The 27,814-nt window shown below is 37.6% G+C and overlaps 1 protein-coding gene across 1 annotated transcript in view; it reads right to left on the bottom strand.

Moving 5' to 3' along the window:
• The window catches only part of TRHDE (thyrotropin releasing hormone degrading enzyme), a 5,519,112-nt gene that overhangs the window by 2,052,624 nt on the left and 3,438,674 nt on the right, over positions 1 to 27,814 (bottom strand). The window contains 3 exon segments of the mRNA XM_044088069.1: positions 15,854 to 15,861; positions 18,615 to 18,670; positions 18,775 to 18,908. Of these exon segments, the coding sequence (XP_043944004.1) occupies positions 15,854 to 15,861; positions 18,615 to 18,670; positions 18,775 to 18,908 (198 nt within the window).

The following is a 27,814-nucleotide window of genomic DNA, read 5'->3' as shown; positions in this document are numbered from 1 at the left end:
CACTAAGCAGCTAATTCATACCCAGTCTTGTCCAGCCCTTCCAGTGACACACACAGTTAACTGAATTTGGGTCATTTGGGTTATCTGGGTCATAGTCAAGTTTTTATTCCTGAGCTGGGTTACTATATATTTTTTGTCATCTTGTGCTTCAGGCCTCTGAGGGGAACTTTGGTTCATATTTTCTCAGATACGAATGAGATACACCTTAGGTTTGCATAGACATTTGTCAGCTTTGCAGATATCTCTGGTCTGACCATAAACTGGAAAATGTCTCTTTTTTATGCATTGTGAGGGGGACATCCTTAACTCAGGGTGGTTTGGAGCTGTTGGATAAGGTAATCTTTGTGAGTTATGTGATATATAAATCTGCCATCATTTTGATTTATTACTCTATAGTCTTGTTAATCCAGTTTGGGTTTATGAGGGTGCTGGAGCCTATCTGTCACTCATTCAGTACAAAACAGAGAAACTAATTCCTAAAAAGATGCCAGACCATCACAAGACAACTACACACATACATGCACATGCTATGTCTCACATGATATACACACTACATGTAATCTAAGAGATAAGCAGTTCACCTGGGGCTTGGGGGTTGGTATAATGGTTAAGGTAAACAACCAAATCCAGCTTAACAGATAAATCGATTTGTGCAAATAAAATACCAAAGCCAAAAACAAAACACAACTGGAACCATGCACAAGAGGAAAACATTATTATACAGTTCAACATGCATCTTCATGCCCACCAGACACTTTCTCAAGTAGTGTGATGGCTTATATGTTTACCTTACAGACACAAGGTACAGGGTTTGGTTCTTTTCTTTGAAAGGGAAATTGGCTAGGCTTAAAACAGCCTCCAAGGCAAGGTGGCATAGTACTTAACTATGAACCAATGAACCTAAAGTATATTTTTATATAACATAGTATAAACAGAACACATAGCAAAAATGTCACCTAGACAAAGGAAGAATGTGAAAACTCCACACAAATCTACCCCAGCAGCAGAAAAAACTGAAAGACCAAGCACTGTGGTGAAACAATAGTAACTACTCTTCCACTGTGAGGGTTACAATGCATTTTGTGAAAACTCTACAATACCTGTGTTTACTTGCATTTGTACTGTCTGGGGAGAGGAGCAGCAGTAAAGGTGATGTCTTTGCCATGCCATATTTTATATCTTATTTCAGCATGTAACAGTCGCATATACTTCATAGTATATAACTTTAACGCACGGGGATATGATGAAATTATATGAGTTACTAAAGCGCATGGTATGCAGAAACATCTGATCAATGTGGGAAGACAAGAGAGTGGCTAGTTGCATGTGGTTTCTTCACTTATGAATATGTCTTTTGGTGATGGTAACACAGTACATAAAGGCCTCTTTAAAGTGGATGGCTCATACTTTGTAAGAAGGAAAGGAAGAGGTGACTAGGAGAATCAGAGCTGCTGTGATTGGCATTGCTTTATTCATTGAGGCCAAGGTTTTCCATCCTATTATATGACCACTAGATTCATCTGCATTCGGTGGGCATGTAGACAGGGTGGTACATGCAGATGTTGATTAGAGTACAATTGTGGTGAAGTCTCTCACTGAGAGATGTGAAATGAGTCCAGAAGTGCCAGAATAAACAGATTTAATGCATTCCTTAGGATAACTCTATTTCCCTAAATACTTCAAAAGTTGTGGTACAATGGAATTAGTTTTAGACAAGCAGTGCTACATATGTGTGAGTAGACATAGCTTTCAAGATAACCAGCTTGTTACAGTGTGTTGCATATTATGTGTTATACAAAGCATCCTGAGAATTAAGCTGGAATATAGAACTAATGGAGGGTAGATCAATTTAATTAGTTTGTTTGCCATTTATTAAGCATTCTAACTTGATGAAGAAATACTTGCTAAAGCTTAAGGGAAGAAATACATTTGTCAGCAGTCTCTGTGTTTGGATTTACAGAAAATAATCCGAAAAAAGAGTCTTAATTGTACACCCCCTGCACAGATGAACAATGATCAACTGACCAGTGAAAAACAGCACACTTCCTACATTTTACTCTTTTACTATTCTTGAAACCAAGAAAGGAGAAAAAAATACTCCATACCAAAGACAGCATACAGAAAGATCCATTCATTCAATTACTTTTCTAGCGGTTGTAATGACTACAGTCTTCATTTCTTTGCTTCTGCTACTGTATAATTGCTGTAATGTTGTATTCACTAATTGGTTATGTGTTCTTTTGTTGCATCATATTTCTATATTTTCTATAAGCTACTGCTGTTGTTTAGCTTTGGTTTGGTTCATGGCTGAAAAGGGTCAAGGGACTAGCCCCTTACAAAGGTAAAAAACATTCAGAAAAAAAGGTAATAAAGAGATAAGTAACTGTGTTAGGAATGCACATGAGATAAACTGTGATTCAAGTTATAAAGCAAAATGAAGTATAAAGGTAGAATGTATTGTAAAAAAGAATTTACATCAGAAATATGAAAGTCTTTATTAGTAGTGTGAAGGGAAAAGACATAATACAGTAAAATCTGAGAATGGACTGAGACAGGTGTAAAAACAGATTGTTGACATACTGAGAACAGGTAAGGGCTGAGGATGCCAGCCTGCAAGACATCTTCCTGTGGTATATTTAGTTGAAGACAAATGGCTCAATAACTAAGTGCATGGGACAAGGGAAGTAATGTGTGCTGTTCCTGGTGTACAGTACAAGTGTGTAACAGCATGGAGAAAATCCTGCACTTTGTTGTAGTCAGACTTATGTTCCAGTACGTGGTTTAGGTAGCGTACAAAGGAAGGTAAGGATCCATACGTACCACTAATAAAAATTGCCACTGACATGCCCATTGGCTATCCTACTGTCAATGCCTGCCATACTGCCTGCTGTCTCTAGTTGCCTTGGCAGCCATCCATGTTATTTCCCCATTTGTGTACTTGATTATTGAAGCTATGGGCATGAACCTGCATGCTTCTCTGTGCCTGTAGTGAATCTATGAAAGCCATATGACTCTGCAACTGAATTTCACTTCAGCCACAAGTTCCCAGCCAAATGTACTGCAGGGAAATCTCTTACTAACTAGTAGCCTGAACCTGAACAGATAACTACAGTTTATATATACCTACGGGGCCTGCACCTGAACAGATAACTACAGTTTATATATACCTATGGGGCCTGCACCTGAACAGATAACTACAGTTTATATATACCTATGGGGCCTGCACCTGAACAGATAAATACAGTTTATATATACTTACGGGGCCGGATTGATATTATCATTTTCTTGGTCCTGGTTACCATCTATCATCATGCTAGTTCACTCAGTGTGTTCTATAGGGTGAAATATAGTAACACTCTCCCCAAATCAGGAAAGACAGTGTCATGTATACTACCAAGTAATTTTTGAGACAAATGTTTGTTCCATTTTTCATAAATTACACTCTTCAGAATTGTATGAATCCAACCATGTTACTGTATGCTGTTAAGACAACTCAAACAGTGCTGAAAAATCCCTATAAGCCTTACTCATGGATATAGAGATGTATCTATGCTCAAATGGTGTTATCTTAAACTGTGACAAAACTAACATCATAAAGCTTGGCAGCTACCACTTAGAACATGATTTTATATCTTATCTCTGACTAAGAGCATTAGAACACATGAGACTCTTTCTTTATTAAGTCAAGACTTTCTTATGTCACATCTCACAGCAGCAAAAGAATCTTGAACTTCTGATCACAATTAAACATAGCAAAAAGGTTAAGCCAAAGTTAGGGCTGCTGAAGTGGTTTTCTTCCCCTCCATTATTTTGTTGGAATGGTAAAAAGTTCCATAAACTAAAGGACTTACAATGAATGGAGTAAACATCATGAACATACCTACTTTGTCATGGAGAATTTAATACTTTAGGGTCACCTTTAATGTATCATTTGGAATTTACCTATGCAATGCCAGCTCTACTCTAGTATGGAGAATTACCCACTGAAAGGGCCATTAATCTCTCCCATGAGGAACTTACCGCTGCAGGGAAATATCTACTCTAATATGGGATACAACATACAAAATATTCCTCTACTCTTATAGAGTCCTTAGATGTACAGATCAGTAGGGATGCCCTATATCCCATGTCCACGAGCGTTTATAGGAAAGGTGTTAGAAGAAATAATGTTCTACACAATAATTGCATGCATCCTAATCATACCAAAATAAATGTGCTTCGGGGGCAAATGTTCCGTATCATGCATCTACATAATGAGGATGCACAGTTAGAAAAGGCACTCATCCTACTCAAGGAACAATTTATAAACAAAGGATACAAGAGAGAAGTCATTGATACACACATACTTGAAGCCTGGAATAAGAGGGAAGGCAGATGTAAACCATATTTTAGTATTAATCATAGCCCTACCTCTGCACAGACTCCTGAACAAACTGTTGATCAGAGTTGAACCCCTATGAATGTTGGCAATAAGCTTAGGATGCCTTTGACCTATGCTAGAAACATCACCATGGTATGTGATACTATCAGTGCCAACTGGGATATTCTTCTAAATATACCTGAACTACAAGGAGTGATTGGAAATAAGCCTGATTTTACATTTAGGAACAACAAATCTCTCAAAAAATCAACTTTGTTATAAACCATTGCATCCTCCTAGCTATGCCCAATCTGACAGAAAGGGTACCTACACCTGTAGAAGGTGTATGGCTTGTATATGCATACACACCAGGGGTCATTTCCTTCACCCCCAACTTGGTTTCAATATTGACACTAGTTTCTATGCGGATTGTCAGACCAATAATCTGGTATACTTCTGTTTCTGCATCACTTGTTTTTCCTACTATGTAGGTAAGACAAACAGGGCTTTCAAGGACAGGATCCTTGAACATTTGAGAGACATTAAAAATGTGAAAGTATCCAGTGCTTTAGCTATGCGTGTTAATGAGACAGGCCCCAGTCATAAGTTCAAATTCTTTGCTTTAGAGTTAGTGCATGCCAATATTCGAGGTGGTGATCTATCAAACAAGACTGAATCCATAGAAAAGAAATGGATTATTCAGCTACAAGCTGACAACCCCCCGGGTTTGAATAGCAAGGTATCAGTAAAACCTTTCCTTAAAGCAAGAGTTCTGAAACATCGTTAGCCCTCGCTGTCAATATGATAACATCAATTTTCTATCATGATGTGCCATGACTATATTTATATCCCTCAATTATGCATTTGGTAGCATATGCACGTCACACAGTTTACACACCATTCTATCCTCATTTTTGTTAGCTATACATTTAGTATCAGGCAGTTTTTATTAGTACCATACAATAGTCATACTAGTTAAACTACTTCTGTCTTTAGACTTTCAAACAGATTGACTGCCTTGTTTTTTCATTATTGTCCATGCTGATACAGCAAGGAATCAGCAGGAGTTTTTAGACATTTTATTATTAGTTGCTGCTTTAATAAATGCTGCTATTTATTTGTATAATAATCTGTTTTTATGCATGTATATGTGTTGTGGTTTTAAGGCTGCAATAGTTTGATAGTGTTTAACATTGTGGATGTGAGCTGCTTTCAATTGCCAGCACAAAGCAAGTCTGTTTTGCACTACAGTATGTCATTTAAATGTACTGACCTTTCCCTTCCTTCTAGACTTGTACTTGATTGGCTGCTGTAACATTTAAATAGTCATCTGTTACATTGTGTTTAACATAGTCTAATGAAGCGGAGTTTGTTATCCGTGAAAGCGCTTATCTGTTTGTACTTTTTAGAATAAAAGAATCAATAAAACAAAGCAAAGATTGCATTTGCCGTGTTTGGAACCTCTGTGGTTATTTTTGCTGCTAAATATCTACTCTACCCTGGATAAATGTCTCTTCCAGACTTTGCTGCCTGCTCATAACTTGAGCGCACTTGCAGCTATACTAAAATAGCTGACATAAGGCAGTCAGTATTATCAGTATATATAATTGCCCTACTGTAGAGATTGTCACATGGCACTAACTTTCTTAAATACTACCAGATAGGAATTAATCAACTGAGAGTGGAACAGTGCATGTATTTTGCAACAAACAAGAGAACGATATCAGGTAAATTGCAAGATTCTAAATTGAAAAAGTAACAGTTATCTTATTACATCAAGGAAGTTTAAATAAAAGAGTTTCATTATATCAAGGATGCTACTATAAAATAGCTTCTTTGTATCTTTTAAGTACAAAACAAAGATTCTTCTAAGTTGGCAAAAGTTGACTCTTACCTCTCTGTCTTATTTGTTAAACAATTTTAATAAAGATAAGTCTTAGATGAACACTTGTTCACATACGCCATGTTCCTATCTGTAAAAATATTTTCCTTCTTGGCTTTTGCTGTCAGCCTCTCAGTATGAACAAAATATGTGTGATAAGATGGTACATCTTTGTTGCAAAGCACAGTCTGATAAATTTCAGTAGTTTAAATGTTAGTGATAAATACTAGCAGTCCCCTACTTGACTTTATTACTTTAACTTAATACTAGGAATTGTTTAGATTTATCAAGTTTTTTGTTTGCAGTTTACCGTTCTGTTTCTGCAACAATTGTTAATCAGCATGTCACTCATTATTTTTATTTCACATAATGTAATTCTGCTTATGAATAAAAAAAAAAACTTTCAAAGTGTCTTCCCTATTGAGGAGAGCTTCTCTCCATAGGTCTCTTCTGAAAAGGAGCTACTAATTTATTATGATTCACAAAGATGCAAAATGAAATGAAGCAGTAATTTAAAATCTGCATCATGGTCTATGAATACATGTGTTGGCTCTGAAGTGTAAACTGCCATTGCACTATTTAATAAGACAAGAATGTCCTAAATAAATTATGCAACAGAACTGACATGGAAAGATTAACTTTTTTACAACTCCAAAATAAAAAATAATAAAACTCGGTGATAAGCAAAACTGTGCTTTAATGCAAAAATCCAGTAAGCACTTTCGTCTTTTCAGTACACAAGACTTCTTCAGACTGAATTAAAACATTACACTCCATTCATTAAATACTAAAAGTTTTCATCACCTGACATTCAAATTCAATGTCTTAACCCTTTCTTTTTCAAATAGGCTACAAAATATTCTCTGTTATTTAGCCCAGGGGGATAACAGGCATTCAATTTAACCTGCCATGTGTATTCCAACAATCCCAATTCATCATCAGCATTCAACTTAATTTCATAATCAAAAATATTTCCCAAAACCAAAAATTTAAAATCAATTTTACAGCCCCCCATTTTATAATATTTACCTAAAGCATTAGTTTCATTGCCAGTCTCCACAGCTCTTTTATGTTCATACATTCTCTTAAACAACTCCCTACTAGTACGACCAACATAGAATGCATTACAAGACCGACATACAATTAGATAAACAACAAAGTTTGATTTGCAAGTATAAACATTATTAACATATATCTTGACATCATTAATAACAATTTCACTAACTCCTTTATAAATTAAATCACAAAATTTGCATGCCAAACATTTTTCCATCCTACCTCTTGTACTTTTTTACAACTCCTTTTAATGGAAAGAAAATATCACCGCACATAAAATGTAGTTATAACCATTCATTTTTTCTCTCTTCAGTTAATATGGAATGGAAGTTGATCATCAAACTCCAAAAAGAAAGGTCTGTCTATCTCCTGTTTAAAGAAAATCAACTACTGCTAACATTTCAACCAATGAAAAACTAGCTACCTTGGCTACAAATCAAGAACATTATATTTCTTCCAGTTGATCTAATATCATTTCAGATTTCTGTTAAGTAATCATCTACCAAAACACCTAAAGCTCAAAACACCGACAACTCATTTGGTCGACACTCATAACATTGATACATGGCATTCAAAGCATTATGCCCTTTCCCCAATGTAGTGTGACCCTGAAGTTAGAATAAATAGATGAGGGGGTGTGGGGGGCATAGCCCCCCACATTATGTAGATAAATATTGTCATCTTTGTTATAACTATCCATATGTATCTGTGAAATTTACTATGTATGTATGACCAAATGAGTTGTCGGTGTTTTGAGCTTTAGGTGTTTTGGTCTCGCTGAAAATGTTGTTGGTCATGTGAAGTAGACCCATATATATATATATATATATATATATATATATATATATATATATATATATGAAACTGGGCTTAAACTTATTTTGACTTTGATTACTGGGAAAATTCCCTTTCCAGTGGAGATCTGGGGGAGATATTCCACATTTCATGCTTTTCCACATGACAATTTACACAAGCGTGAGCTAACAATAAAAATATACAACAACATATTATATAACACTGTGCTACATATAGTTTAACAGTTGGTCACCGCATTAAGTACTCTATACAGCATAAGGTAAAACATCTAAAGAACATTTATCATTGTTTTACAGTTTATGTACTAAGTCAAATTCAGATTTTAATATACAGACAGCAAATGAGGCATACTCACGTTTAATCTTACTAGTTATTGACTTGATCCATGTAAACAGGTAAGAAAATTTCACAAAGTTATTATGCTTATTTATTTGGCTTCATAAGGAGGGGACATTACTGCTGTTAGTACAAAGGCAGGATTATTTTGATGATAGGTATGATTTCATAGGGATTGAACAATAAGGTTGGAAAATGATTACACTTGCAAATATGTGGAAAGGAGTAAACAGTGCTAGATGTGCGCACAAGTTACTGATGTGGTTAACAGAGAGAGACAGAGGCATTATATGTGATCATCTGCTACAAGAGCTATATTATATTCTGTTATGAATGAACTATGCTGTAAGCAAATGAAACAAGCCATAGGATGTACAGGAATTAAAAGTACACTAGAACAAATTGCATTCCTGCAGCTGTTTGGTTTAGGCAACACGTTGCTCAACTGTAGTTGCAATTAAAACACCTTACTTTTGTTTCGTTATTTGGGTATTTTATTTAGTAAAAGTTAATATTTCATTAAGAAAAGCAAGACTGTGGTTACATTCCTCAATTTTTGGGCCAAGAGTCCTTAAGAAATCGCAAACGATGGACAATCCACTCGAAAGTTTTACCGTAAGCTTATGCGAATACAGGCCAAACATGTTTTATTCTTTCTTTGTGTGTGTGTGTGTGTGTGTGTGTGTGTGTGTGTGTGTGTGTGTGTGTGTGTGTGTGTGTGTGTGTGTTTTTGTGTGTGTGTGTGTGTGTGTGTGTGTGTGTGTGTGTGTGTGTGTGTGTGTGTGTGTGTGTGTGTGTGTGTGTGTGTGTCTGTGTGTGTGTGTCTGTGTGTGTGTGTGTGTGTTCTGTCCCCCCCCCCCCAGCTGTTGATAATTGGGTATGGAGAGTGAGATAGTAACAGATGAGACACTGTTTTTGCAAAAATTAACATGAACCTCAGTATCATACACCTCCACTATAAGAAAGACTGAAAACATAAACAGAGTTTTCTGAACTTTTGATAACTTGCAACTTTGATTGCTTGTCATTGGTATCCTGTGCTCATGCAAAGAAAAGCCTGTCCAGTGTGTGGGCCATTTTTGTTTCATTTGGATATAGCTGGTGACTCTTTTTGTACCATATGCCTGTATAGGAGAATACTTGTGTCAGTCAGAATGCTGATGATCATTTAAATGAACAAGTGTATCATACTAGAAAACAGAGAAAGCAAATGGAGTTCAGTTTAAGGGCTTTCAAGAAAGTAATCATTGGCAACAGACTTTAAAACAGTGCATACAGGAAGCAAATTAAACCTTGTCCTTCAGAATAACTGAATGTGTGGACGATTTAAGAAGAATATCTGTGCACTGCAGCTCAGCGTATCACACTTCCAAGAATAGTTTAAACTTCTGGTGGAAATCCCAATTCCACCTACAGATGTCCTAGTGGAGCAGGGGTACATGCACCAGCAACAGTGTGTCATATTAAGGTGGAGTCATTTCTACAAAACATGAAAGCAACTGATTGTGATGATGGCCAAGCCTTTCTCCTCACATGTGAATATCTTCCTGGGCATAAAGCTGGCCTAATATTGAATGAATTAGAGTTAGCACTGCATTTTGTTCTGAGGACAGAAGACATACTATGGCCAATAGTTTGTCATTTGTAATTATTATGATAAAATGAAAATGGAAATCCTGGCCCTCACTGGCAATGCACCTGCAGTAAGGGCTCAAAGGTTCCATTGCTGTGCCTACAGTTTGGAGAAGCCACTCTGTTCACAGATGTTTGACCATATTCATCTAGCCCATAAGTGGTTCAACCAGAGGTCAACAGTGCCCCAAAATAGTGGAGATAATCATTCGTAATTACTTCTTGACACCCCTGCTAAATGCTACAAAATGATGGCTTTCACAAGCAAACACCATCACTGAATTAGTGGAAAGATATGCAATAGCTCATGAATTGTCACTTAGTCATAAACAACAAGGCTCACCAAACATGTACTGTATGGATAATGTTGGTGTAAGAGCAGTTAATGGAAACTCTCCTGGAAACTGTAAAAACTTAAACCAAGTAAAAATGTTTGAACTGAGCATAAAATGGGCCAAGTATGAAATGTTTCAAGTAAAATTAACTTGGACATTTTACTCACAACTTTCATGTAGCCTGTGAACCTATGCAGTGAAATGTATGGTACTAGGATTTTTCCTTTGAAAGTATCAACATATTCTTTGGTGGAAAAGCTGTGTATGTGACTGACTTTACTAATACATTTATAAAGGGTAAAGTAAAGGTGGAGGAAACACTTGTATATACATTTTAGTTTTTGTATCAGGCTAACATTACTGACTGAAAATTGTTAAAAGAACACATAAACACCTTTACCAAACAAGAAGTGTGTGTGTGTGTGTGTGTGTGTGTGTGTGTGTGTGTGTGTGTGTGTGTGTGTGTGTGTGTGTGTGTGTGTGTGTGTGTGTGTGTGCGTGTGTGCGTGTGTGTGTGTGTGTGTGTGTGTGTGTGTGTGTGTGTGTGTGTGTGTGTGTGTGTGTGTGTGTGTGTGTGTGTGTGTGCGTGTGTGTGCATTGTTGATAAAAGGAATTACCCTCTAGGAGTAAATAGTGTATTATTCCTGATTTAGTCTATGGTGAAATTTTAGGAAAAGACTTTTTTCACTTCATGGAATTTTAGAAGTAAAGTGTGAGCAACCTAAGTCTAACTCCACTGGTGTCTAGAGGGCGGGTAGCCAAACATGTATGCCTGAGCATCAGGAGGACAGCAATCTCTTGGATAAGGGAACATACTCATTGCTGAATTAAAGCTGGAACAAGACTCTAATTAATTAAAAGAGGGTGATACTATACGCGTGTTAGCTGGAGAACAAGCAAGTCCACCCAGCATACAGTCTGAAAGTTTAGAGAAGGAGGAAGGACCTGGTCCATCTACCTCCCATGTAGGTAAGTCTGCAGAAGGTCAAGTAAAATTAAATATTAGAGGCCTAATCTTAGAAAGCAGAGAAGGAGACTGAAGTTCAATGTAGGGGTTTTCAAGAAAGGAATTATCAGCAATAGACTTTACAACAGTGCATACAGGAAGCTAATTAAACCTTGTCGTTCAGAATAACAGAATGTGTGGAAAATACTTCTGCAGAATATCTGCCAATACTTGGTGAAACTAAAAGAATATTCAGGTGGTTGACAGGGATGTTGATGATCCATCCATTGCTGTTCCATATCTGTATTTTGAATTTTCCTTTAACCTGTTGCATGACGTAAACAAAAAGAGAGAATGATAGTTGTTCACAAAGTGTTTACATAGCTGACAGTCATATACATAAATGATATTTGGGTAAAGGAAAAGTAATGAGACTGAATCTTAATCAGATTTTATTGTCCAGTCATTTTGTCAGCAATTGAAAAAATCTTGTGCTGCCTGATCTGACTGTCAGAAAAAAAAAATACCTAAACTCTGACTTTAGGAGCCGACCGACTCTACCATCCACTGAGCAGAATCCAATGAAAATAGGTGGACTATACTTAAAATCACTAAAGGCCACAGTCGTATATTGAGGATTATGGACTATGATACACATTTCATAGGCCAGTCCTGTGTGAAGAGTGAGATGTTTTGGTTTTATCACATGGATCATGAATACAATTTGTCATTTTTTCTTTAAATCATGTGGTTGCATACTTATGAATAAGGATGATAAAAACTGAGGCTCATTTTGCCTTATCCTTTTTTTTTATTTATTTATTTTATTTACCCTTTTGTTGATAGGTTAGTCTCATTAGGTTAGTAGAAACTCTTCAAGGAAAACCCAAGGTGATATTTGTACTACTAGGAGAAATGTGGTCCATGTATTGGGGAACATCCCCTATTCTTTTCAGTATTTGCCATAGCATTTTTGCATATACCTGATCTACCATTGACTTAGGCAGATAGGACCTTGGTATAATGTCTGATCCTCATTTGTGTAGTCATGGAGATTTGGTTCAAGGCTGTGGAGAGCAGTCCAGCCGTATGGCGCTACACCTCCTTCCACACATTCAGACCATAATCTGAAGGCATGAAAACTAAAGGAGGTGGTGTGTCAATATTCATTACAGATAAATACACCTCTTACAGGATGGTATAAATAGCTTCACTTCCTCTCCCCCTCAAATTGAACTAGCATCTATGCCGAGTTTTACACAAATTCTTTTATACAAACACATGAACAACTGCATTGACTCAGCCATACCTGATAGGACCAAAACAAGCTCCTCAAGGAAGAGCAAACCTGTCTGGTGGACAACTGCCATTAACAAGCTTTAGAATAACAGGAAGAAATTGCTGTCTAAAGGTATGAGGGAGTGAACCCTAAATTGGAAACATTCCCTCCTCAGTTTAAACAAGCAAATAAGACTTTTTGTGAAGTCCTCCAAAGCTAACAATGAATCCAAATTAGTTTCCTCAACTAAGGACAACCATAAGGCATTCTTTAGTTACATCTGTAACCTAAAAGAAAAGGCCCAGATTTGTGCTGAACTGGTAGTTAATGATGCTACATATGCTGAGATGTGGACATGGTTAATCTGTTAGATGACAGGTTCTGTGAAAACTTCACTCCCCTCTCCCCACCACACTTAACTAAAGACATTCCAACCACCTTTCCTCTACCTTGTATCTCTAAAGAGCAGGTCATGAATGCCTTCTCTAAGGTGAAAACACAGCACCCATGGGACCTGATAACATCCCACCCATGCGTCCTACATGGGCTCAGAAAAGAATTAGCAATGCCATTGTGTACTCTTTTCAATCATAGTCTAAGCACTGCCTTTGTCCCAGCTGAATGGAAAAAGGCCACTGTTATCCCCTTGCACAAAGGTGGTGTTTCCACTGACCCCGGGAACTATAGACCTATTAGCCTGACTAACCTTATCTGCAAGGCCATGGAGACAATCATTATGGACCTTATCAACAAAAATATTGGTAATCTCTAAACACTTGACCCTACTCAATCTGGATTTGTCAAAGGGAGATCATGCCTGTTGAACCTGGTGGACCTCTTTGAGGCAGTCACCAAGGCCCATGACGAGGAGAATCTCTGCATACAGCCTGCCTAGACTTAGCCAAGGCTATTGACACTTTCCCCCACTCAAGCATCATTAACAAACTCACCCAGCTAGGTATCAACCCATATATCATTAGATGGATCGCTAACTGGATCACTGATAGAACACATATAGTCAAAATAGGGGAATCCACCTCCAACAGCAGACCTATAATGGCGTTCCACAGGGATCATTCCTGGGACCTCTACTATTTGGAATATATTTCTCCAAAGTACAAGCTAAAACTAAAGGTCTATGGCTGACAAAATTTGCTGATGACTGCAAATGAGGAGCAGCCATAGAATCTCCAAATGATGTCAACATCCTACAAGAGGGTCTTACACAAACAAATGACTGTTGCCAAAGTCATGGCCTTAAGCTCAATGCAAAAAAATGTATTATCATTTATTTTGGTAACAGCGATGTTCCTGCTAACTACCACAGCAATAGCAACACCCTAAGTATGCACTCAGTGGTGAGAGACCTGGCCACATAGGTTGGCAGCAACCTTACCTTTGATCACTATGTCTCCACAGTGGTACGAAGGGCATTCTATATTGCTCATCTCATAAGTAAGAGCATTGCCTCCAGAACAAAAGACGTTATAACCTCCCTGTACTCTTCCCTCATCAGGCCAATAATTGAATACAATGCCCCTTTTGGTATGTACGTTTCCAAGCACCTGCAGTAATTGGAGAGACCACAAAGGTTCCTCATAAGGAAAATTCAAGGTCTTCAGCATCTGTCCTGTCAGGATCATCTGAGATCACTGTCACTAAATTCTATTTCATACAGACTACTCAGAGGCAATTTCTGCCCTGCATATAAGACACTCATTGACCCTGCTTTATTGGAAATGCTGCATATCCGTAAGTCAAATGGTACACGGGTTATTTTCTCTAATGGCCTTAACCTAGTATGTAACATTAATAGAACCTACTGGAAGGACAGATTTGTCTCCCAGAGGTTACCACACCTTTGGAACAGACTCCCACTTCATGTCAAGCAAAGCACCTCATTGGCACTCTTCAAATGCAGTATGGACTATTGGATGGGTAACTGTACATTCATGCCAGGGGTAATGTCCCTCTTGGACAGGGGTGATAGGTGCTGATCATGGAAGTAAGGGTAAAACTTGGCTAGGCTTGTAAGGGCCCCAGGGACATTAGCCTAGTAACCTCATATGATTCTATGATCCTATGATCTATAGGGCAACACATTCTTTAGATGAACAAACCTTGTTTAGTTATGGCTGAAATAACCCCCCTCCAAATATTTTGACTCTGTCAGAAATTGTGTTAGTGTAGCAGATGATTATGTAGAATGCATTTAAACTCTGAAAGGTTGACAGTCAATGTAAGACAATTTCTGTACTAACTGTTCTTTTACAATTTATGGAAGACAGTGTTGTATCATATCTTTCTCCCTTCCTTACAACATGTGCAGTGACTTCACTTTCCCTAGGATAGTTTTATAAAGGAAAGCAGAATAATATCTAAATATACCTGTAGTTATCAAATAATGTTAAGGACGCCCTAGGAGGCTGGTTGTGTGGCATAGATGCAAAGCTCTGACCATGACCCAAAAGACATGGGTTTGACTAGTGCCCAGGTGCTGAATATGCTGGCCAGAAAGGGTAAGAGTTATTGGTTAATGCAAGCTTACCCATGCTTGTGGGAGTGAGGTAGCCCACTCCGCTGCAACACTAACACGCAGCAGAGGCTTGGTGCAGCAGCAAGGCAGATGGATGAATTTGGCACACACAACAGTAATCTTTGTGGTTACAGACTGTCACCAGGGTTGACATTTGCACTGAAAAGCACACCTATTAGTTGTCAGTAATTGCACAGAAAAGCACGCCTGTCAGTTGCCAGTTATGCAGGAGTCCTGCTTGCTAGTTTGCCATGAGGCAATAGGAAGTAGTTTAGCAAAGGTGGGGTGAAGGGTGAAGGGCACAATTCGCCCAGGCATAAAGTGTTAGAGAACATGATTGAGAGATTAACAGTTGCTTCTTTAAGAAAATATTGTTACAGAAAGGCACTTGGGATCGGCTTTGTTTTATTTATTTTTTTTCGTGGTGTTCACTTGAAGGGCTGGAGTGTCCATCTTGGGTACTGATTATCTTCCTGCAATTTGCAGAAGCCCTTTTTCTATAGTTGAAGAAACTGGGAGTGTGTGTGGGGGGGGGTGTTAGCTTATGACACCAGCACAGGGTGCTATCTGAGCCACTATGCCACTGGTAATAAGAATTCAGTTAAGACAAATGCCACAGGGTCATTAAGGATGATGTTACTATGTACATTTTTAATCTGAAGGCAATTAGATGACATCCTGCCCTCTGTCATTCATCCATCCTGGGACAACCCTTCATGTAGATGCAAGCTAAACCCTCAGATGGAAGAGATGAAGTGGGACTCCTGTGGATCAGCTTATGATCACTGTGGTCTGTTGGAGGAAAAGATTCAGTAAAATGTCTCTGGGGGAAAAAGTCCTTCTTGCTAACAAGAGTGTTTTGTTGATGCATAATGTGATGGTGGCCATCAAATGAATTCTCTAGTCAAAGTGTCATTAAACCCTCATAAGACTGAAATCCGAGTTACCTACAAATTTGCTCTTTGTTAAAAGTGCAATATCTACTAAACTTACAAATGAAATTCCTTATAATTCTGAATTCATTTTTTGTCACTTTTCATTTTGAAAAAAAAATGTTTCTAATGTTATATCACCTTGTAGAGTCCATTTGCAAAGACAGTTTTTTTCTCCCAAAAGGGAGGTACTCCTTTTATTAACCTGTACACATGTATCTCTCTGCTGAACCAGTTTCTCTCCAAATCTGACAACACTCATTAGCATAAACTGCCATTAGCTGCCAAAGACTTTGTCTCTTCCCAGACTAGAAAGTCACCTAGTTGCTGTGTGTGTGTGTGTGTGTGTGTGTGTGTGTGTGTGTGTGTGTGTGTGTGTGTGTGTGTGTGTGTGTGTGTGTGTGTGTGAGTATGTGTGTGTGTGGGGGTCTGTTAAATGTCCTTGTCATCCCTTGAATGCTGTCAATGCAATTAAACAAATAGCCTATTATTAGTTCTGCCACCATTATTTCAGACTTCTATGTCTAAGATCTATCAAGCTACAAAGATGAAACTTATTTTTTATTTTTTCCCTTTATCTCATCAGTTCTGATGGCAGATTAATAAACACTAGGGGCAGTTTATTCTCTACAACAACATTCAGGGACCATAGGTTTGTGCAGGAGGGATCTATGCTTACGTTTTCACAAATGAAATATCACCTTTTTTCTTCAACTGAAGTTACTACCATGCTTGTTACTACACAAATTCACTGGTTGGCTTTGTTCTCTGAATACAGCCTCATCTCTCTGTTCAGCTAGTCCTTGTAACTTCAATCATTATATATGTATAAGGGATGCAAATTTGCTTGCTGGGCCAAGACTTTCAATAGTTATGACATCATCTGCCCTCGCTAGGCATGTATTCAAACATTAGAGCACAATCCTCTTATCCACTTGCTCACTGTTCCTGGGTTTACAAAGCACATTGTCTAACCTGCATCCCTGCAAAAGACATAATGCCTTTATTTGTCATCCATCTGGTGATTCTTCCCAGATGTATAATACTGTTGGCCTTCACTGTGTTTGATATGCATGCCTCCATCCCACATAATACCCTTCTTGTTATTTTTAGATTATATTTATGTAAGATAGTTTCTCAGGCTTTACAGTGTGGACATCTGTTTGCATCCACCTCATGTACAGTTTTAAATCTCTGTCTCACCCACCTATCTTCGCTCATCACAGCCTTTACTTTTTCTCTAAACCGTTGGCTCGGTGATATATACTGCACCTGAAATAAAGTCTATTTCCTATACAGTTTATCATGATTTCTGCAATCTGTGGTTTTAAGGTACTGTTACCTTTTCATCTTGCTAATGCTACTGTATTTTCTTTCCATAATAAAAGTTATGAAATGCCATCCTCCTAAGTTTATAACTTTCTCATCCTGTAAATTCATGTCTTTAGTTGCATTCATTGTTTTTGCACCTCCCTTTTAGGTGAAGTGTAAGTTGTCTGCACTGTTGACATGGCCTTTAGCTTTTACTAGACTGTTGCTCATAAGATATTCCATCTATATAACCTTTGTGCTAATGTTATTGCATTTTTTATTGGAATTGCAATTGCATTGTTTTTGTAGCCATGAGAGACAATGAACAGTGTGAATCATGTTGTCTAGTTCACCTCTCAATTAAATAAATAAATAAATAAATAAATAACTGCAGGCATAAACAATTCTTTGTTAAACAAAATGAAAAAAACACAAACAATTGTGTATTAAGCATAGCTCTTGTGTACCTCCTTCTGTCCGTATTCTATTGATTTTCATCATATTTATAGAAATAAGTACAAAAACCATGAGGACATCACATTTTTAATGCCAAGAAATATGGAACGTATAGGCATCTCTCTTTCTTTATCATCTGCCAGCCTTTCCCTTTCTGTCTTTACTTTTGCACACAGATTATTTCTGAATGCTTAAGCAGACCTGTAACCTTACCCTGGGTACTTGCCATTGGGTAATTACTAGAGCACAAACACAGTACTGAATTGGGTGTATCAATGTTTTATTTCAGCAGCTGTGCCCAGCTTACAATGCACTTTAACTTCAGCCTTAGGTCTTGACAGTGAGCCATTTACTTTTACAACTCAAAAACCACTACCGGCCATTCAGTCGCTCTTTGGAAACATCCATTTATTACATTCTAAATCTCCTGAGTACTGCAACTGAAGCACAGATGCAATTATATTCATCTTTCCCTGGTATATAACTCTGATTGACACCACCAATGTGCATGCAGACACTATGTGTCTGTGTCTGTGCATATGTCTGTTTTCCACCACCATATGCCCTCAAAGCTAAAGATGTACTTAAGACTTCATTTGTAAGCACACAGTGGTAGTTAAACCTGTTAATACAAATACATATTCAGAAAAATATCTTAGGCAATCAGTAAATAAACAACAAAAAAAAAATAATACATAGAACTGGGACATAAAGTTTAAGGCTATAGACATTCTTACCTTGCTAGATTAAACGCGTCATCAATCAATCCAGCTCGATTTCCAACAGAAATAACCTGTTGAGGGCACACAGATTAATTCAAATGTTCAGAATGACAGAATTCAATAATAATGTACATGAAAGCATATCCAAAATTTAAAGGTACATGGGCTACTGCACCTCATGATTCTTCATTAGATGGTCAATTAGGAGCCTCCAGTTACGGATGTCATAGTTAACTCGAAAGTAGCCAGTCTGATTGATGTTTCCTAATAGCCAGCTTCTCCCATCTAAACCATGCACTCGATGTTGCTCTGTAAGACAGAAAATATACGGATGCAATTTATTGTATCATTTATGAAGTTTACTTGAGAAATTCATATTTTCAAAACTTGCATTAAGACTGCTTAGTTAATTCTCAGATGAATTTAAGTGTAACGCTTTTATATTGCACCTGCAAGGTAACACAAGTATGATTTTTTGAAACCTAAAAAAAAATAACTTACATTTAAATATTGGCATTGTTCCCACAACTACTACATGTATGAATGGAGCTGCCAGTTGTCTTTTAAACTTCACCCACCTACTGTAGCTCCCTACTGAAATGTCGGCTCTTGAAATGCTGAGTGCCTTTTCTCTTGTATATCTTTGTGTTTGCAAATCATGCAACATCTAAGGAAATCCAGTTGCAGTTCTCACTTCTGATTATAAAAGAAAGCATATTATTCAGAATGCATACCTACCTAATAAAGGACTTATTTATTATCTACAATTTATAAAACATGTGTGGCCAGGAATTTAATTAACTCAGTTGCAGTTCTAACCATTCAGTCTTGAATGGAACATCACGTATAAAAATCTTGCCATTGGCAAACTCAAGCAGAGAGTGGAACTGGTACTTTATTTTGAAAAAAGAGAGGATCTTGACAAAAAATACAGCAAGCAACCATTTTATGTGTCAAACCTTTATAACAGAAGAAATATCAGAAAGGTTGGTACATTCATGCAGAAGAAGTTTCTAGAGCAGGTTCCTGTTTTAACACATATATGGGGAACTAGTTCAAGTAGGCAAATGTGACAAAAATCCCAGAAATGAAAGAATATTCCAGTTTCAGTAAGGGTCTAGAAAATTCAGTTATAAAGAAAAAATGAATGAGAAGAAAAATAATGGAATAAAGTCTTGTTTCTGATTAAACCGAATGAGCCTGACACCTAGTAATAAAATATATATATATTTATATGTATGTATTAATATATATATATATATATATATATATATAGGTAAATGAAAAAAGCACTGACAGGGAAATAAATTATCTCTAGTTCTTTTACAAATAAAAGCATCACTTGTAACTACACATTTTAATGCGTAGAAAGTAACTTGGATTTCATTTAACAGAGAGAGTACAGTCGTGGCTTTATTTGTACTGGCTACCAACATCTTAAATCTCATGAATGTTAGTAAGCTAAATGGTGGAAATATTCAAGCTGCGGACAATGGTCACTAGCAGTGACCATATGTTGCATTACTCAAGGAAATGGGAGTTTTATGGTCTAAGTAAGGCTGCAGTACACCAGTACAACATCTCTGTAACATTTCTTACCACATGACATGGCATGATCAATCGTGACCATTGACAATCTAAAAGGGTATTCCAGAGGGGTCTATACTTGGATCCCTATTATTCATTCTTCTTACAAATACACTCTTCAGAGGTATAAACACAAGGGCCTTACTGTAATCAGATGGTTATGCTCATCTGAAATCAAACCACTCTAATGCCCTTATTAGAAATCACCTAAATCATGATCCCCACAAGGTTGTTGGCTATTTGATATAAAATGTGATGGAAAATAGTCTTAGCAAGAATACAGCAGTGGTATAAAGGCCACAGAAAATACTTCAGTGAACACAGCACACTGGTTTAATGGATTTTTCAATAAGTGTTTATATATATATATATATATATATATATATATATATATATATATATAGACACACACACACACACACACACACACACACACACACACACACACACACACACACACACACACACACACACACACACACACACACACACACACACACACACACACACACACATATATATATATATAGAGAGAGAGAGAGAGAGAGAGAGACAGATATAGACAGATAGATATATAGATATATATGGAACATTAAAGTTAGCTCCACCTTTTCCTTTACCATTAACTTATCTTGCAAGGATATAGGCTACACCTCTGCAAGACTACCAATGACTAGTAATAACAACTAAGAGGTAACTGCCCTTCAGAACATACAAGAAATGACCACATCTTAAGCTATGAATAACATTATTAACACCCAAATACACACCTCACTTTATATTTAACAGCAAAGTTATAGTCACTGACCTTCCATGCATTCATCCACCTTCCTCTCAGCACATTGCCTTTTAGTGCAATCTTATCAACAGTATCTGAGAGAGAAGAGGACCAAGACAGAGCATTGGTAACAATCTCTCAACATCAGGAGGACAGTAACCACTCTAATGAAAGTCATCTGTGTGCACTCCCTAATTTTTAAGCCAGACTGACAAGCAAAAAACAGGTTGTGTGATTTCTGCTCAGTGTAGACACCCTTCTCAATAGCTTTTCTGACAAAATTTCATATAGGGTGATGATACTTCAAATGGTTCACACTGAAAGATGGCTAATTAAGGACAGGAGTGACAAAAGCTTCTTTTGTTGTACATGGAAGTACCCCAGTCTGCAAAGCAGTGTGAAGAATCTGGGAAATAACTGGACAAAATGCCTACAATTTACAATCTCAGTGGGGTCGATAGCCAAAGTAAAACAGGTGGGACAGATGAATAAAATAAAATCTATGATGTCATCATAGTCCATGTAATCAAACCCAACTCATCATAAGTCTGGATTGGCCACCCTAGAGAAACAGCCATGCTTAACAGTTGAAATCTGTGAAGGACTGACTTATTTTAGCAACATTGACTGCAAAATGCTATGCAGTCTTCTCAAATATGAAATAAGCTCCATCAGTATACAAATGGACTTGTCTACACAAGCTGTCAAATATCAAAAAGTATACAGCCAGATGAAGAAAAGATCTCTTTAGACACACAGGTGTTTTTTTCCCCATGAACTCTATTTCTGGTACAAAGCATAATGTTCACCCATCGACAGCAAAGTTATCTTAACCCATCTTCATGTCAACATAACAACATAAAATCATGGTCACCCAGGGGTGCTTGCTGAGTCATAGCCATAGAGGATACACTGCCAGGGGTGACTCAGTTCAGGGCACTGGCCTCTACGTCATTATATGCCATTACCAATGTACTTGCAGTGTCTGCACTGACTCCATGAAAGTGCTGGTCCAGGATTTTTCATGAGATGTTTGAATTAACAAATTAACAGTCTTGAGATAGCTGCATTTAACCAGCTCTGTACCAGATGGCTGTGAGGTGAGGCCAAGCCTGCAGCAAACTGGTGACAGTCAGATTAAAAAACAAGTTCTACTACCAAGTCTTTGGTCTCAGTATTAATCTGTTAATCTGGAAAACTTAGTCTGATGAATGTCCTGACATCATCTATTGTGGAAATCACCTGACTAAGACTGAAGCTCTTCAACAAAAGTAATAAACTAATAACTCCTTGGCAAGTTCATAGGTGTTGTCATTAAGGCCAGCATTACATTTTCTCAAGATTAACCACTGAGGAGATTTCTGCACTAGACAGATGAGGAACTCACTGACATGATCCATAGTAACCTGATGGACAAATGGTCGGATGGATGTTCAAAGATATTAGATCCTTCAGAATCCAACCTCATTATATCCAAGAGTGGTGCATAAGAGATGGCTACTGCCTGTTTCGAGCAGATGGCAATCTAATAAATGACACAGTGTACTGATGCCATAACCTAAACCCAATGTCCAAAGTTAGGACATGCAAAGAAAGAACTATTCCCATCTGCAGCGTTATGACTCTCAATGCCTCAACCTCCCACTCTTAAGCAGTATTAGTGGATCAGTAGCCAGGATGCCAAATGTGCAAAGAGCCTAAAGAATGTCCTTGGATTAGAAAATACAGATTATCATTAATGTAAAGCTGCAACAAACTTGATTAAATCCACACACCAACGTAGCCACAAGGATTCCAAATCAGAAAGAAATCTGCTCGCAAATAGGACCTAAACGCAATTTTATTTAATTTTGTACAAACAAGCAAAACAGCGTTTTCGCTACTCTCACTAGGTAGCTTCTTCAGAGGCTAAAAAGGGCGCGAAATCAGCGCTCTTTAAATACTACGGGTACTTACGAATAAGACCCTTCCTTCACATGTTTATTAGGTTAAATTCGGTCACTGCAATCAGTGTGATTGTAATCCAATAGTGACAGAAAACAAACTTAATATAGCAAAAAGCCACTACAATACAATAAAATACAATAATTAAAATAATTAAAACATACAATTACTCGTGTATAAAGGGCATAATAAGTCACATGTAACTGCACATTAAAAAGTGCACAAACTTTTAGGCACTTATACAAGTCAAGGCTAAAGGAATAGAAGTGTACTCACACAATAATTAATTAGTTGTGTTCACCATACATACAAGTAACCGCCTACAAGCAGTAGGTTAAATGGCATACTACCCTAAAAGTATATGGCAGCCTAAAAAGGCCTATTTAAGTTGGTATTAAAATTTTAAAATATAAGCAATAAGTGGACAACTTGTAAGCAACAATAAACAACCATATCTTGACTACATGTACAAGTTATTCACAAGCATGGCAAAAGAAGTCATGCCTCATCCCACCGCAAAAATAAAACAGTACAAACCATTTAAAGCCTTTCAAAGCTTAAGCAAAAATAAAAATAAGAAATTTGTTCGTACTCATCTCAAGTATGATTTTAGCTTTAGGAAGGGAGCTATATTGCAACTTTCGTTCAGACCTGGTGCATTAAAAGCATCCAGTTTAAGTTGCCATAAAAGCTCTCGAATTTCTAATACAATAGAAGTGGGACCCCCTCTAAGAGGGGTTGGTAGATGGTCAATTCCCATAAAAACAAAAGAGTGCCCTGGGAAGGAATCAATATGTTTGGCCAATGCATTCTCGCACTTCTTGTTTCTAATAGCGTACAAGTGCTGATAAATCCTGTCTTTAAACCTTCTATCCGTCTTACTGACGTAGAAGGCAGTGTGTGAGTACACTTCTATCATACCTAGTGAGAGTAGCGAAAACGCTGTTTTGCTTGTTTGTACAAAATTAAATAAAATTGCGTTTAGGTCCTATTTGCGAGCAGATTTCTTTCTGATTTGGAATCCTTGTGGCTACGTTGGTGTGTGGATTTAATCAAGTTTGTTGCTGTTTTTTTCGTTGATTCCAAGTCTATGGAGAGTCCTGCTAGCCCTGTTATGTTGGAACCATCTAACTTGGATGTTACCGGTGTACCTAACCTGCTCTTGACGCTGACGCAAAAGATTGAAGCCCTAAACGAACGCTTCTCGGTTTTGGAGAGAACATACCCATTACGGGCTTGTGACAATGTGGATACCTCAAATAATCGAAGTGCTGCAAGCGGATGCTTTACAAGCACCCAGGGATCTATACCGGCGGTGCAACCGATTAGAATGGCCACTTCTTTTACAAATACTCTTGTGGGCGAGTCTTCTAACCTGCAACCTAATTCACGTACTGCTCCAAATGGTCGGGAAGAGGCACTTATTGGCGTAGCACCGATATCCGAATGGATTTCTAATACAGGTGACTTTTTGCTATTCACAAAGCCTTTTAATGATGCTCCGTCAGTGCAGAACCAAAGTTCTTATGATAACTTTCCTGACTGTTTAACTGACAAATTAAAGCTACTGGATACTAAGACTCTTAAACTGAGAAAAATGCAACTTGAAGTTGCTTATTTTAAACAATGTTTAAACGAGGGTATTATTCCTAAGGGCTTAAGGAACAATTTTGCTCCCTCGAGTTTCCTAAATAGTAACGCTTTTTTGACAGACTTGAGACTATTATTCCAGACACAAGGTTTACAACTGTTGGAATTGCTTGTCAAACATTATTCTGTTTGTATTGATGAACTAACTAAAGAAGTTTGTGATTTGGATGAGGAAGTTAAAATTAATAGTGCTTTTCTACAATTTAAGTATGACCATGCCAGTATATTCTCAAGTATTGACACGTACATGGTCAAACTCAAGTCTAATAAGTCTAAAAACTATATAGGGATAGACTTGCTTATTCTAAGGATAAGGCTTTCCCTAATTTATGTAGTGTTGCTAATACTGCCTCTAGGGAGGAGATATTGGATCCAATGGAAGCAGAGGACATGGTAGAGTCAGGTAATATATCAGGGCATGCCACTAGGGTTAGAGATGAACAACCTCTTCGTAGAAGTAATAGGAATAGAAATAGGCAGGACAAGAGTGGTGGGCAGAATGAAACATCTGCTTTAGCACATAATCTTGATTCTAATTGTGACCAAAATGGGGATAATGTTTTTTTAGGTAACAGGAACATCCAAAGACAACGGAGGGGGAACAGGAATTGGAACCACTAGGCACTATGATAGGTGAAGTCACGGAGGGTACCCCAAAAATCATTTTGAACAAAAGGGGTGACTTTACTATCTATAACTTCTCTACCCTCCTATTGGAACCAGAACTAGTGGAGCTTCTGTCTTTGGGTAACACCTTTGTTCCTTCTAGGAAATGTGATGTAGCTAGGGTCTTGATTGACCTTAAATGCTATGTTAGGAAATTAAATCTAAAACTACTGTTTAATGACACTACACGACCATCTGCTCCCAAAATGAAGCTCCCGAGCGTATTCAATCCACCTTTACATGTGGCTTTAAAAATGTTTGAGAGCGCTTGCGAATTGGATATTAGATTTATGATGAATAATCCTGATTCCAGCCGTAATCAGTTCAATATTTCTAAAGAGCAATTGTTAGCTCTTAGTGAATTGCGTTCTTCTGGTGTCAGGATTATTAAACCAGACAAGGGCGGAGGCCTAGCCATCTTTGAGCAAAGGGACTATGTTGAGAGAATGCACAAGGTCCTAGATGCTGAATCTTATGAAATTTCTTCTACTAATGAGATGAATACTTGCTCAAACAGGATTAGGGGTTATTTTAGGGACCTGTTTATTAGTGGTAGAATAGATGAAGATACTCTGAAATACATTGACATCTTGTATGCTAAGACTCCTGTTATGTTTGGGATCCCCAAGGTCCATAAGAACCTTGGGGACCCCCCAATGAGAGCTCTAATTGATGGCAGGTCATCCATTACTTACCCTTGTTCTAAATATGTTGATTCATTGTTGACCAAGTATGTGGAGCTTATACCTAGTATCTGCAAAGATTCATGGTCTTTCTTATCCAATTTGAATAAAATTACACTAGATGCTGACATTAACTTTTTGACCATCGATGTGGTGGACTTATATACATCCATTCCACACCAGGAAGCCCTAGAGTGGATTGACTTGCTTTTGAATGATCTTGGGGCACCAAAAAGTGACATTAATAACATCACTGAATTACTGGATATCATCTTGTCTTCAAATTTCTTTATGTTCGAGAGAGACATATACATTCAGAGGCAAGGAGTGGCCATGGGCTCCCCATGTGGAGCAGCCGTGGCCAACTTGTTCATGACATACTGGGAAAGAAATTTTGTTCTCAACAACGCTGAATGGAAAGGTAAAATAGTTTACTACACCCGTTTCCTGGATGATATTTTCATCCTTTTTAAGGGTGATGCTGCTTTAGCACATTCTTTTGCCCACTACTTGAATTCTACCACTGCCTTCCTTAGATTTACCTACCATTTTGACGTTGAAGGGACCAACTACCTTGATGTTAAATTATCTAGGGTAGGAACATCGGGCTCCTTAAAATCTGTTATCTTTAGAAAGGATACGTATGTGAATTCTTTTCTCCACTATACTAGTTTGCATCCCTTTAAGCATAAAAAAGCTATTGTAAAAGGGCAACTAGTGAGGGCGGTGAGGATGTGTAGTGAATTGGCTGATTTTACATTAGAGTGTGAAATGTTGAGAGATCTTTTTAGTAACCGTGGTTACCCACAGCGACTAGTTGAGGACATAATGGATGAAGTGATGAACAAAAGATCTTGTGGTTTTTATAAACCTCTTCTTTCACCTTTGTCCCCTTTGACTACTGATACTGTGCAAAGTGTGATTCCTTTTGAAAATGTGAATTCACCTGATCCTTTTGAGCTCCCAGTATCTTCTCTACAGAACGAGTACCCATGCAGTTTTATTTCGACATTTAGCCTGAACTCGCATGCCATACAAAACATTTTGTATAAGAATTGGTTTTTCATTTCCAGTAATGCGTTGATGTGTAATAAATTGGGTGAGAAACCTATTGTGGTTTTTAGGAGAGGGAGAAACATCAAAGACTTTTTACAAAGTAGCTCATCTGGCGATGATTACTCTACGACAAAGGGGTCGTTTGCTTGTGGGGCATGCAACTTTTGTACTCACATTAAAACTGGCAGCACCTTTTGTATAGCAGGAAGGAAATACATGATTGGCCATAGAATAAAATGTGACACTAGGTCAATCATTTACACAGCATTTTGCACATGTTGTCCTGCCTTCTACGTCGGTAAGATGGATAGAAGGTTTAAAGACAGGATTTATCAGCATTTGTACGCTATTAGAAACAAGAAGTGCGAGAATGCATGGGCCAAACATATTGATTCCTTCCCAGGGCACTCTTTTGTTTTTATGGGAATTGACCATCTACCAACCCCTCTTAGAGGGGGTCCCACTTCTATTGTATTAGAAATTCGAGAGCTTTTATGGCAACTTAAACTGGATGCTTTTAATGCACCAGGTCTGAACGAAAGTTGCAATATAGCTCCCTTCCTAAAGCTAAAATCATACTTGAGATGAGTACGAACAAATTTCTTATTTTTATTTTTGCTTAAGCTTTGAAAGGCTTTAAATGGTTTGTACTGTTTTATTTTTGCGGTGGGATGAGGCATGACTTCTTTTGCCATGCTTGTGAATAACTTGTACATGTAGTCAAGATATGGTTCTTTATTGTTGCTTACAAGTTGTCCACTTATTGCTTATATTTTTAAATTTTAATACCAACTTAAATAGGCCTTTTTAGGCTGCCATATACTTTTAGGGTAGTATGCCATTTAACCTAC

Source organism: Protopterus annectens, chromosome 11.part0 (genome assembly GCF_019279795.1).
Source record: "Protopterus annectens isolate FY-2018-M chromosome 11.part0, PAN1.0, whole genome shotgun sequence".
In the NCBI taxonomy this organism is placed as follows: Eukaryota; Metazoa; Chordata; order Ceratodontiformes; family Protopteridae; genus Protopterus; species Protopterus annectens.
Note: the sequence above shows the minus strand (reverse complement) of the source record. Positions and strands in the feature narration are given on the sequence as shown.